The 14,540-nt window shown below is 35.9% G+C and overlaps 1 protein-coding gene across 1 annotated transcript; it reads right to left on the reverse strand.

Annotated features, from left to right (window-relative positions):
* Positions 1-84: 84 nt before the first annotated feature.
* LOC144444363 (uncharacterized) lies at positions 85-11,649 on the reverse strand. Its single transcript, XM_078133776.1, has 8 exons — positions 11,576-11,649; positions 10,883-10,994; positions 10,655-10,688; positions 4,929-5,075; positions 3,752-3,874; positions 2,845-2,967; positions 1,539-1,777; positions 85-144 (listed from the first exon to the last, which is right to left on the reverse strand). The coding sequence occupies exons 1-8, from the start codon at positions 11,647-11,649 to the stop codon at positions 85-87; spliced, it is 912 nt and encodes a 303-aa protein (XP_077989902.1).
* Positions 11,650-14,540: the final 2,891 nt, after the last annotated feature.

The following is a 14,540-nucleotide window of genomic DNA, read 5'->3' on the forward strand; positions in this document are numbered from 1 at the left end:
CTACTACTACTACTACTACTACTACTACTACTACTACTAATAATAATAATAATGTTGGTTTATATGTAGTGCTTTCTCACTCTGTTAAAGCGCTTTACAATTATTACCCCTTGACCTTTGACCTTTACCGATGACGTATTGTTGCTACAGAAAACAAAAAACTTTGTTTTCCGATTAGTAACTCATGTGTCACCCATTGTGCTTGAAACAAAGAAGACCCTTGCAGTCTATCCGAGATCTGTTCCTTACTTGTCTGTGTCTAGAATGTCAAAACTGGCTCGGGAGAGTGTGCACCGGACTGAGGCATTGTGGGAAATAACGGTTATGTTTTAAAAGTTGTTAACTTCACTCGAAATTAAAACAATGCCCACTTAAGGGAACCTTCACTATTTACAGGGGAAGGTCTGAGAAATCGGGGGGAGGGGGTTCACATTTTACAAACCTGTTCTTGGGGAGGGTCATATATATTTTACATTATAGTATTTGGGGGAGGGTCATATTTTACAATCCGTAGTGTTGTGACCAAACTGAAGATTCAATGATTGTCAATTTGAGTGTTTTGAAATGTAAAAGTGAGATGAGCATTTATTTTTACGAGTATTTAACATGTCAAAGTACAAAGTCATGTATTGTAAGAAAACTGTTTAGTAAAACGATACATTTTATTGAGTGTACCATCTCACCTTAACACTCACACTGTCCGTGAATGTTGTCGTTAAAATATCTCTATATAATTAACAGTTATAATAACCGGTACCATGTTTATCACTCTTTTATTGAAGAAATACATGTATAGCCTTTCAAATCTGTACAGCACATTGACATTCTCCCTCTTCGTTGCAAAATTAAACTCTTACATGAACTGACTCAAGTGATACCAGTGAGTCAGATTAAAGTGACATTGATAATGGCAATACTGAAGGTGAAGGTGATGATGATGACAATGATATCAGGGAACTTTTACAAGTGACCAGATATGGCAGAGTGTGCACAACAATGGAAAGCACTTTTTAGATATTAAATAGACTGTGTATGATTATAATAGAAAGGTAACTAGCCACTTTTTTTTTTACTGTTTGCCACTTTATATGTACAAAATTGCTTTCTAATACAGAGTTAAAATCATTGATTTGTATGTACATGTATACATATAATGGGAAGATTGAGTAACGTTTTGTATATGGAATTGTCATGGGGGGGGGGTAATGTTTTACAAAATTGGACAAAGGGGAGTGTAACATTTTACAAATGGAGAATGGGGAGGGTCATGTTTTACTTAACAGACCACGTGAAGGCTACCTAATATCGAAGCCAGCTATTAGAATCAATAAGAAACTATTGCACCATCCCAGTGAACATCCCGTTTCATTTAAGCCAGTAATGCAAACTTTTATAGCTATCATTTAGACTGGTTGCATGATGCAGCCATGACATTTAACCTCTGTAGATAATAATTCCAGTTACAGCCGTTGTCTATTATAAAACCCATTTACACGCACATGCTACAGCCAGACCTAAAAAAATAAACGTTTTCTCACCAGGACAGTGTTATCTCTATTCAAAGTAATAATTTCTCCACCTATAGTTATAACTACAGTCACCGTTCTTGTCTTAATCTCAGGACCAGGGAGATCACGTGGTTCAAATAATCCAATGATATCGAAGGAAGGGTAATCAACCTTGGAACACACTTTCACGAATGTATACCAACATACACCTTGAAAGTTGTAGTGGCGACCATCAAACGATGTCAAATGAGGATCACCTGTTATGGAACCTTTATAGAGAACAGACATATAGAGTTGCTATATTAGATCGCATTTTGCACCATGTATTACAATAACAGTTTACCTTCTAAAAAACCATACTTAGGGAACCACTTGTTACGTTTTGTTTGTTTTTCTTGTGAGAATTGATAGTATCTGACAACGGCTGGTAACACTATCACTGTGTTACATATTCGGATATTTTATGACTTTTTTGGTGCGCACACACACATATTGACGAGCAATGTGTTTTGACTGTTTTAACACTTTGTTTTTTTCTTTGTTTTTTCTTTCGAAATGTGGATAATTTCGTCACGCCAAACACCTGTTACGAATACTGGCGACATGATGAAATGGTATATCGTGCCATTTTCACATTCTGTTTTATCAAATGAGTGACATGGAACGTAGGTTTCAATGAGCTATCGACTCCAACCTTTAATAAATTATGATAGAGAAATACACATTTATCGTAAACGCCGAAGCACTCTAAACATTGGATGTTAAGGAGTACACAGTAAAGTTACAGTTGTAATGTGGGGGATGACAAATAAGTATTTAACTTGAATTTTTGAATTCATGAAATAACATGTTTGCCTACCTGTAAAGACAATGCAAAGCAGCATATACCAAGTTAATATGTGCAACTCATTAAATTGCAAAAACTAAAAACCAATTTGTAACAGCAATTTTATTGTACTTATAATAACACGTTTTACACATTTCAAAAGGTTTTCCAACTTATTGAGATAATATAAACAAGGTTTTGGTATACGTTCCTTCGCATAAAACATACTAAAGTTGTTTTATTAATTAGACATCCAAAATAAATTCTCATTTGCCATCTTTGTGATCCCTATAAGGTCATGCTTGTGGTCCCAGATAAGACAAATTGAATACTAGACAGCTAAGCTCAACACACATCGGGAGTTCAAAATTGAAAATAAACTAGCATTTTACTGAGAGAGACATGCACTGACTCTTTCGACTTTCTCTTATTTAGAAAAAAAAACTACTCAAGGAAATGTTGGAAAAGAGAACAGAGGTGTAACAGATTTTTAATTTTTTATGACCTTACCGTTGCTGTAGCAACACCTCCTGTCACCGAAACACAGGTCTTCTCTAATAAGATCATTACACTCTTGATCAAGACGTAGACATTTTCCATTCAGACCATGTGGTGGATGTGCTACGCAAGGATCTTTTTTATGAATGAAAGCACAACGGTAATACACGTTATGTTTTTTCTTCAATAAACAATTTGATTAGATTATCACCTTTCAACTAAGTGGACATTCACTATAACAGTTGTATGGATGTATTTACTTTCATTATTGTCGAGAAAGATATTAATATTAGGACGCCATGCTACACGTGAGAACACTAAAACACTCGTACAAATACTCCGAGTACGCCACACGTTTGAAATCATATATCATAGAGGTTTTGTTATGTTTTGTAACACACCTAATCCATTTTTGTTGTTGTGATTTGCCATTATGTGGTCACGTGATATGTAGAATCTATGCACTGTTCCACGCAAATGACGTTTACCGGTCAAGGATTTTCATGATGATGCCTGCATGAGCTTCATTACTAAAAACTAATGAATTATGACGTCATATGACGAATACATATTTTTACTACAGACTAATATGGCGTCATCATCTGCTAGTGTATTCAGACGCTAGCATAAATACTTCATGGCCTTTGCAGTCTTCTGAAGACAAAGCTGTTGTACATGTGTGTAACATCAAACGTCAGTTTCCCTTGGGTTTGTGTGTCATCCCAACACAGACTTTTTCCCTCGAGGCTTCGCCCTCGGGGAAAGTCTGTGTTGGGGGTGACCTACCGTCCCAAAGGGCAACACATATGTTGCCCTCGCGACGATCAGTCAACATGTGCTTAATCCTACACTGCAGGACTACATATGTTATCATATACCGTGTGTAATATTTGACAAAACAATATGGAACACCTCTTACCTACACAACATTGACGACTTGTAGGCCCGGCACACATGCTTGGGTCAGCCGCTGATGGAAAATCGCATGGCTCAACACCTTCCCTAAAACACGTCCCTCTTTGATTGTCACACAATAAATCGTCTGAAAGTACAAAAAGCATATCCAAAGACTTGTTATTTAAGGAGCCTTCAGTAATAATGGAGGGGGGGGTGTCCATGTTTTAGAAACCTGTCCAAGGAGAGAATCATATTTTAGAAATCCGTCCGGGAGGGGGGGGTCACATTTTACGTTGACTCGTATTATGGTCTTCCTGGATTGTACTTGTTACCATATAGTTAGAAGATAAAATTCTTGTAAAATGCACTCTGCACTATTTCAAACAAAGTCTACAATTCTGAGAGAAACAACACACAGCACTTCAAACTAAGGCTCATATTTAGCTAAACTGCATGTAGTTACAATTTACTGTTTTCCACATGCCAAACAAGTCGTAATGACATCTTGTGTAGTTTGGCTGTTTTGGAATATGTCACGTAATGATTTTCAACCAAGTGTACAACTGCGAAACCAGTTTCACAATGGAAGAATCACATCCACACATCAACAAATCTCTCAATTTTGTGCAGTGTTTCGGTATCTGAAACAACTAGAACAGCCTAAACTGACAAAAGAGAAGATTCAGAACCAGAAACAAGCCAGTAACTGTAGTTGGTACTACAGTTGTGACACTGATCGGAACACTCTGTACAGAAATGGTGAATTGAAGAAGCCGAATGTCTCTGATCTTGACATGTACTTAGATGAACACGAGTCAGTAGTAGTGATAACCCTTAGGTTATCAGTATTTTGCTTTGCTGAATGAAAAAAAATGTTGGTGAATAACATCTAAATTTACATATATACTCTTCATTACCTTTGCTTTCCTTCCATACCCTTTCTTTCAATTGGTACATACGTTAATGATGACAACATGCACGTGTCTTTTATACTAACAATTTACACTTCAAATATATAAACACTGGTAAACTGATTGTCGGCAAAAAGAAACATATAACCCATTTCAATTTCAATCTACGTCATGAAGTAAAATTAGACACATTTTACCTGTCATTTCCAAAGAATGTACCAATTCCATATTACTGACTACCACTATGTGAAATTAGAAATGATTCATAATAGCATTGCATGTTCTTACTTTGACCTTCAAAGCAACATTGTACTTCTGGAAAGCCAACGCACACATCGGTAAGATTATCGAACCATGCATTAGTCGTTGTTAAACCAGTTGTATTTACACATATTCCACCCATTCCTCCCTGTGCCTCTGGCAATTCACAACCATCTTCAAAGAGTAAAAAGGAAAGGAGAAGATGAAGAATGTACACAAATGTTAAAGCTTGTGTTATAACTGCTTTGTGTAGTTGTAATGAAGTTTCAGTAGGACAGAATGGTATATCTCACTAGAAACGAGGATTATCTGTCTTGTACGACCTGCAGATAAGTGTAACATTAGGCGAAAAAAAAATTCCGATAACATGGTTTCAAAATAAGGGAGGTGGGTAGGGTCGTGATATAATTTTTTTATTTATCTTATTAATTGTTTAGTTGAGGAACAATGTAATACCACCGCTCACGCTGTTTCCTGGGATATAACAGGGTTCTAATTAAAGTGATATATATGTTTGTGACTGAAACGAATTGTAAAAGAAGCTATCGACTTTAGACAGTGGAGAACAATCATGAACAGGGAACTAATATCTCAACTGCCATCAATTTACAGACATAGTATACTAAGAGTTTTGAAAACTATAACGTTGAATAATTAGAGAATGCATGATCATGGACTCTGAGACCATACTTAGTAATGGAAAATATCTCACAGAGTGAAAGTTTTTGAAAGCATTTGTAATTCACTTCCAAGAAATGATTTGTTTTTGTGAGTAGAAATTTTCATTACTAAATTAGATAATTAAGTCATTGCGTCATGAAGTTTCATAGAAGACAGATTGAAATGGCACATTCCAATACGGAGACAGGAAATCCAATAAGGAGACAGGAAATCCAATAAGGAGACAGGAAATACAATAAGGAAATGGAAATGGAAACCCAATAAGGAGACGGGAAATCCAATAAGGAGACAGGAAATCCAATAAGGAGACAGGAAATCCAATAAGGAAATGGAAATGGAAACCCAATAAGGAGACAGGAAATCCAATAAGGAGACAGGAAATCCAATAAGGAGACAGGAAACTCAATAAGGAAATGGAAATGGAAACCCAATAAGGAGACAGGAAATCCAATAAGGAGACAGGAAATCCAATAAGGAGACAGGAAACCCAATATGGAAATGGAAATGGAAACCCAATAATAAGGAGACAGGAAACCCGATAAGGAGACAGGAAATCCAATAAGGAGACAGGAAACCCAATAAGGAAATGGAAATGGAAACCCAATAATAAGGAGACAGGAAACCCGATAAGGAGACAGGAAATCCAATAAGGAGACAGGAAATCCAATAAGGAGACAGGAAATCCAATAAGGAGACAGGAAACTCAATAAGGAAATGGAAATGGAAACCCAATAAGGAGACAGGAAATCCAATAAGGAGACAGGAAATCCAATAAGGAGACAGGAAACTCAATAAGGAAATGGAAATGGAAACCCAATAAGGAGACAGGAAATCCAATAAGGAGACAGGAAATCCAATAAGGAGACAGGAAATCCAATAAGGAGACAAGAAATCCAATAAGGAAATGGAAATGGAAACCAAATAAGGAGACAGGAAATCCAATAAGGAGACAGGAAATCCAATAAGGAGACAGGAAATCCAATAAGGAGACAGGAAACCCAATAAGGAAATGGAAATGGAAACCCAATAAGGAGACAGGAAATCCAATAAGGAGACAGGAAATCCAATAAGGAGACAGGAAATCCAATAAGGAGACAGGAAACCCAATAAGGAAATGGAAATGGAAACCCAATAATAAGGAGACAGGAAACCCGATATGGAGACAGGAAATCCAATAAGGAGACAGGAAATCCAATAAGGAGACAGGAAACCCAATAAGGAGACAGGAAATACAATAAGGAGACAAGAAATCCAATAAGGAGACAGGAAACCCAATAAGGAGACAGGAAATACAATAAGGAGACAGGAAATCCAATAAGGAGACAGGAAATACAATAAGGAGACAAGAAATCCAATAAGGAGACAGGAAATCCAATAAGGAAATGGAAATGGAAACCCAATAAGGAGACAGGAAATCCAATAAGGAGACAAGAAATCCAATAAGGAGACAGGAAATCCAATAAGGAAATGGAAATGGAAACCCAATAAGGAGACAGGAAATCCAATAAGGAGACAGGAAATCCAATAAGGAGACAGGAAATCCAATAAGGAGACAGGAAATGGAAACCCAATAAGGAGACAGGAAACCCAATAAGGAGACAGGAAACCCAATAAGGAGACAGGAAATCCAATAAGGAGACAGGAAATGGAAATCCAATAAGGAGACAGGAAACCCAATAAGGAAATGGAAATGGAAACCCAATAAGGAGACAGGAAATCCAATAAGGAGACAGGAAATCCAATAAGGAGACAGGAAATCCAATATGGAAATGGAAATGGAAACCCAATAATAAGGAGACAGGAAATCCAATAAGGAGACAGGAAATCCAATATGGAAATGGAAATGGAAACCCAATAAGGAGACAGGAAACCCAATAAGGAGACAGGAAATCCAATAAGGAGACAGGAAACCCAATAAGGAGACAGGAAATCCAATAAGGAGACAGGAAATCCAATAAGGAGACAGGAAATCCAATAAGGAGACAGGAAACCCAATAAGGAGACAGGAAATCCAATAAGGAGACAGGAAATCCAATAAGGAGACAGGAAATCCAATAAGGAGACAGGAAACCCAATAAGGAAATGGAAATGGAAACCCAATAAGGAGACGGGAAACCCAATAAGGAGACGGGAAATCCAATAAGGAGACGGGAAATCCAATAAGGAAATGGAAATGGAAACCCAATAAGGAGACAGGAAATCCAATAAGGAAATGGAAATGGAAACCCAATAAGGAGACAGGGAATCCAATAAAGAGACAGGAAACTCAATAAGGAAATGGAAATGGAAACCCAATAAGGAGACAGGAAACCCAATAAGGAGACAGGGAATCCAATAAGGAGACAGGAAACTCAATAAGGAAATGGAAATGGAAACCCAATAAGGAGACAGGGAATCCAATAAGGAGACAGGAAATGGAAATCCAATAAGGAGACAGGAAATCCAATAAGGAAATGGAAATGGAAACCAAATAAGGAGACAGGAAATCCAATAAGGAGACAGGAAATCCAATAAGGAGACAGGAAACCCAATAAGGAAATGGAAATGGAAACCCAATAAGGAAATGGAATTGGAAACCCAATAAGGAGACAGGAAATACAATAAGGAGACAAGAAATCCAATAAGGAGACAGGAAACCCAATAAGGAAATGGAAATGGAAACCCAATAAGGAGACAGGAAATCCAATAAGGAGACAGGAAATCCAATAAGGAGACAGGAAACTCAATAAGGAAATGGAAATGGAAACCCAATAAGGAGACAGAAAATCCAATAAGGAGACAGGAAATCCAATAAGGAGAAGGAAATCCAATAAGGAATTGGAAACCCAATAAGGAGACAGGAAATCCAATAAGGAGACAGGAAACCCAATAAGGAGACAGGAAATCCAATAAGGAAATGGAAATGGAAACCCAATAAGGAGACGGGAAATCCAATAAGGAGACAGGAAATCCAATAAGGAGACAGGAAATACAATAAGGAGACAGGAAATCCAATAAGGAGACAGGAAACCCAATAAGGAAATGGAAATGGAAACCCAATAAGGAGACAGGAAATCCAATAAGGAGACAGGAAATCCAATAAGGAGACAGGAAATCCAATAAGGAGACAGGAAACCCAATAAGGAGACAGGAAATCCAATAAGGAAATGGAAATGGAAACCCAATAAGGAGACGGGAAATCCAATACGGAGACAGGAAATCCAATAAGGAGACAGGAAATCCAATAAGGAGACAGGAAATCCAATAAGGAAATGGAAATGGAAACCCAATAAGGAGACGGGAAATCCAATACGGAGACAGGAAATCCAATACGGAGACAGGAAATCCAATAAGGAGACAGGAAATCCAATAAGGAAATGGAAATGGAAACCCAATAAGGAGACAGGAAATCCAATAAGGAGAAGGAAATCCAATAAGGAATTGGAAACCCAATAAGGAGACAGGAAATCCAATAAGGAGACAGGAAATCCAATAAGGAAATGGAAATGGAAACCCAATAAGGAGACGGGAAATCCAATACGGAGACAGGAAAATAGATCATTATATTATATTGATTAGGGGTAATTATACTTAGATTTGATATGAGAGTGTGATAAATCCACAGAAAATATGTAGTTTCCTATGAAACCGAATAAGGAAATGAAAAAGGAAACAGGAAACGGGAGCCAACTTCACACACCCATATTTGATCGTAACAACGTGGATACTCCAGAGTAAAATAAACACAAGCGACGATTTGCAGCCTATGGTTAACATTGCAACACAATTTCATTCGTTAGAATAAATTTGAGAATGTGTTTAACGGTGATCATTGAGCAGTACCCTAGTGTCCTGGGCGGAAACCAGAATATTCGGAGAAAAACTGCATTCTTCAATAGGGACAATTTGGGCATAATTTTGGTCATATCTTATATATTGGCATTTCCAGTAGGGATATTTGGAAAGCAGACTACAGTGTTAGGAGGTTATCAACACGGCAATTTCAATTCCACATCTGATATTAGACTATTTAGACTGTCTGTAACACTGATACTAGAATTTTAAGTGAGAATGTAAAGAGTATAGAAAGTCACAATTTTGCTCACAAAATTTAAACTTCAGGAGCAAAAAATTACCCTTAAAAATTTAAACTTCAGGAGCAAATATTGCTCATAGCGTTAACTTCCTAGGCTGTAGTGGTGGCAAGTATAGTCTCGATCCATGATATTCGAAAATTCGAAGTTAAAAATTTCGAATCCTGTTAAATCCTATCCGATAAAAGCTATTTAGATTTCATTTTTTTATAATCGAAATTTGATCTAGATCACTTCTATTTAAAAAAAATTAAAATCATGCCTACAAATAAATTTGTTGATTGCGGAATAGTCACCACTGATATTTGGTTTCCTAGTGATAAACAGAAGGAGACATGGGTACCCGGCGAAAATATTCGTTGTTCGGTAGAATCAAAGTGAGCATCACCCTTCTTACATACAGATCTCAACCTGGTTAATTTTCAAGTAGTATCAGTCACTCTGAATCGGTTCAAACCCAGATTGTAGTGATGTGGCTTACATGTAAATGCTCAGACACCGATAAGTGATCCCGCCTAAGCGTTTAGCAGACCAAATCAGACCAAAACAAAGTAGTCAGAAATCTAAAACCCCTCTATCGTAAAGTGGCCAGATAGTCGAGGATTGAGTATTCAGTTTGGCCTTTTAATTCATAATACAATTTTATCAGGGCTACCTACTTGAAAAATAAATGTGAAACAATGTGCAATAACACACTTTTTACACATTATTAGGATTTTCCGCTGTCAGTATTGAGTTACAAAGACAGACTTGTCCTTTGTTATTTCACATTGATTTTTCAATCAAGAAGCCATGATAAAATTGTTTTGTAAATTAGAACTCCAAAGTAAATACCCTGTCCACATCCATATGGTTACTTTGACTTTTGTTAAGCAGTGTTGCAGATCTATATAAGTGGTGAAGAATTGAAAAGGGGTATCGTATGGAAGGTGGAAGGTGGACATTGAATAAATTGCATGAATTCAGTGAACAAATGACGATAAGAGAAAAATTACTCACCATTATTAGCGGCTCTTTTCCCCATTTCATGTACCTGAAAAATAGAGAGAAAAAAATGCAAAAGTAACATTTACAGGGAACTGAAACAAAAATCATTCTAATTATATTTTCCATTATGGTACCAGAAATGTTAAAACTATATTTGAAACTGCATCACGTCATACCTTGAAATAGACGATCATCGAAAATGATGACCAAAATTATACAAGTACAGATTCTTATACTCACTTCACTGTCGCCATTGACTGGTAGACAGAGAGTAGCCAACACAGCAAACAACACAATATTCAGTGGGAACTTCATTTCTTTCAAGATGTGTGCAGCTCTCGTTGAAATCGTCCTGCCAGAAAACAAAGTAAAAGTATTCAATAATCTTCATTGAATATATACCATTTGAAGACCCCTTAGTCTACCTGTCATTTACATTACACGTTGACAAATTTTAGGCTATCCCATAATTCTGATACTGCTTTCCACCTCCTAAGTTACCACAAAGATGTGATATGTGGAACACGTTGACCGGATTATGATGATACGAGTGACGTGGACAGAAACAGCTGTGATGTTTCTTTAGTGATTGGCAGTTGAGGGCGAAATGGGTTCATTGACATGTGGGACAGCAGCCTATTCTAGTAACCAGTTTAATATTTCATACTGGTATGTCAATGAAAGAGAGAAACGAGTCTACAATATAAAACTATCAAACTGTCAAAGAACAGAAAATTGTTGAGTCTATGTTTTTGTTAACAAGTTATTGTTAGAGTTCTATGAAAACGAACGAATACAAGATAATCTGCATAACTTAGATTGGCCGGGATTTAAATATAGCTGGTACTACTTAAACACCAACTTATATTATCATCCATAACCCCGAATGAAGTTCAACTCAAAGACGAAAATTAGATAATCGTCATTTCCTACGCCTGTCTTGGTGCCGATAGAACGTCGGTCCAGTCTACAAAAACCAAACCTTGTAAAAATGTACACTTCGACATAATTTTACTTTCATGCAACATTGTACATGTACTCAGGATGTGTTGTGATTACCAGTTGATCTGAGATGTAAAAAAAAGATTGAATAGTCGTCAACAACATGTCCTACTACCACAAGCAATTTTGTGATTTATTCACTTTGCAGTGAGCAGAAGAATCTCAAAATGTACATATATCGTAGTACTGCTCGCTAGCGAACCTTCACGATAAGAGGTAGTCAAACCACAATACATTGCATTGAGGAAATCTGTTCCATTAATAATCTTGTTGTATAAATAAAGGAGATTAGTTTATTATTGGGACTGTAAGCAAACACCTCGCATAGAATGTTTACAAAACAGCCCCATATACGAAAGAAAAATATCTGGGTGACAGAAAAGCTGTAGTGCAATAATATCAACTGTACAATATGTGACATTTAAAACATGAATACGCCATTGCAAATCTGTGTTCTCCACAAAATATCACGCGTCTAACCGCTTTTAAAATGTCTTTGATTTTGATGAAGTAGGATTATTATCGATCCATCACATTGAATGTTGTGTTAACTTCCTCCATAACTTCCATTTTAAATAAAAATTTGAAAGAGATTATTGTAATGGAAAATTTTTGGCAGATTTCAGGTTACGAATGTCCAGTGATCTAGTAGTCCAACCAGTACAAACTGATCAGTATTATCTAGTTATCATACCCTTAGGCAATTCTGCAACTTTAAAAGCGACCACAGGTAACATTACACCAAATTAGGTTGCTGACTTTTGTTTGACAACTTTTAGAGTGTACACAGATTCGACGTCTCACTGTCATACTATGAACACAAAACCTAGTAACTTTCCTCAGTATATACTTGCAGCTTAATTAATACCAGATTTGAAATGAATGCCTTCTGTAAAGGCAAAACCATAGATTTATGTTCATACATACATACATACATACATACATACATACATACATGTACATACATGTACATACATACATGCATTATTGGAATTATAATTATTATACATGATGTACCCCTTACTTGGAAAATTAATAATATGAAACTGTATGAAATCTGACCTTGCATACTTAAGATATTACATAATTGTTAAAAATCGTTAAATATGGAAATGGACTATTGAGATTATCAAAACTAAGCAAATAAACTTTAAAATGACACACACATACTTCTCAATGCATGTACTAAATTATCTGGGATTCGTAAGATATAGCTTTATTATTACAAATCATTAATTATGCAAATTATTCAATAAAAGTATACGCTACATTAACAAACTATACACGTCGTATGGGGTTTGTTATGATTAATGCATGTACCGAATTATGTTGAATTTGGAGCATGCATTCCTAAGATATAGCCTAATTACTAAAAACAAATCAATTATGCAAATTAATGTTCATTGAATATTTACCAAAGTCTAATCAGCTCTTGTGTTTAGCATTTGAAAGATGTGTAGCAAGTTTCATTAGAATTGATGCTGCAGGTTTTGAGATATTCTGTCTACAGACAGACATACAAGCAGACAGACAGGCAGATAGGCAGACACACACACACACACACACACACACACAATTATAGACAGCCAGAGGAAAGCATAACATCAAAACTGAAGACGGACAGAGGTTAAAGAAGTATTGTTTATGTTATATCTGAATTGCAACACATGCACATATTATAACACGTATTATTATGTTAACATGTAGCAATTTTAACTTTGTTTGAATATTCAGGACCTGTTCATAATTTGTTCATGTTAACATGACATATGCAGGCTAGCAACAAATATGTCACTCAAACAGCCTTCACCTTGCCTGTCTACAGGCATACATCCATACATAAATAAATCCATAAATAGATCCATCCATCCATCCATCCATCCATCCATCCATCCATACATACATACATACATACATACATACATACATACATACATACATACATACGTGTTACACATGATACGTTGTTGGATATAATCATTGATGATACCTTAAGCTGGGAAAAACAAGTCAACTCTGTATGTAAAAGTATCGCTTTTAAGTTAATTCAACTCAGACGTATTCGCCCCTTTCTAACTAAAAGGGCCATGATGACTTTTTATAATTGTTTTATTCTACCCCATTTTGATTACTGTTCCAACATATGGGGTCACTGTTCCATCAAACTTTTAGTGCGAATTAAGCGACTCCAGAAAGCTGTTGCAAGAGTTCTTTTAGATTGTGATTATAACACTTCTAGTGATGTTTTATTCCGTACATTGAATTGGACACCATTCAGAAAACGGGTTTTATATAATGAGTCAATTTTAATGTATAAAGTACAAAACAATTTAGCACCGGATTATTTGAATGTTTTTAAAAGGATACACAATGTTCATAGTCGGAATACTAGATCTGCTGCCAGGGGAGATTTATACATTCCAAAACATAGAACCGAGTTTTTTAAGAAACGTTTTACCTACAGTGGTGTACAAATATGGAACAGTTTACCACTTGACTTAAAATCATGTCCCTCACTGCAGGCTTTTAAAAGCAAATATAATTTTTCAATTTCAAGTGATTCATAATTTCAGTAGTGTATTGTTGATGTTCGTCTATTTTGTTATTGTACCTATTATATTTTTGCTTCTTTTGTCCTCATTTGATGTGTGCAGTATTTAATGTATATATTGTATATATTGTAATGTTTTTCTCGACACTGTGTGAGAAGAGCCACTGGCTCAACAGTCTATCGAGATTAAATAAAGTCTAATAATAATAATAATAATAATAATAATAATAATACATACATACATACATACATACATACATACATACATACATACATACATACATACATATTTATTTATTTATTTATTTCTTAATTTATGTATTTATTTATTAAGCCGTGTACACA

This window comes from Glandiceps talaboti, chromosome 13 (assembly GCF_964340395.1).
Source record: "Glandiceps talaboti chromosome 13, keGlaTala1.1, whole genome shotgun sequence".
Taxonomy (NCBI): domain Eukaryota; kingdom Metazoa; phylum Hemichordata; class Enteropneusta; family Spengelidae; genus Glandiceps; species Glandiceps talaboti.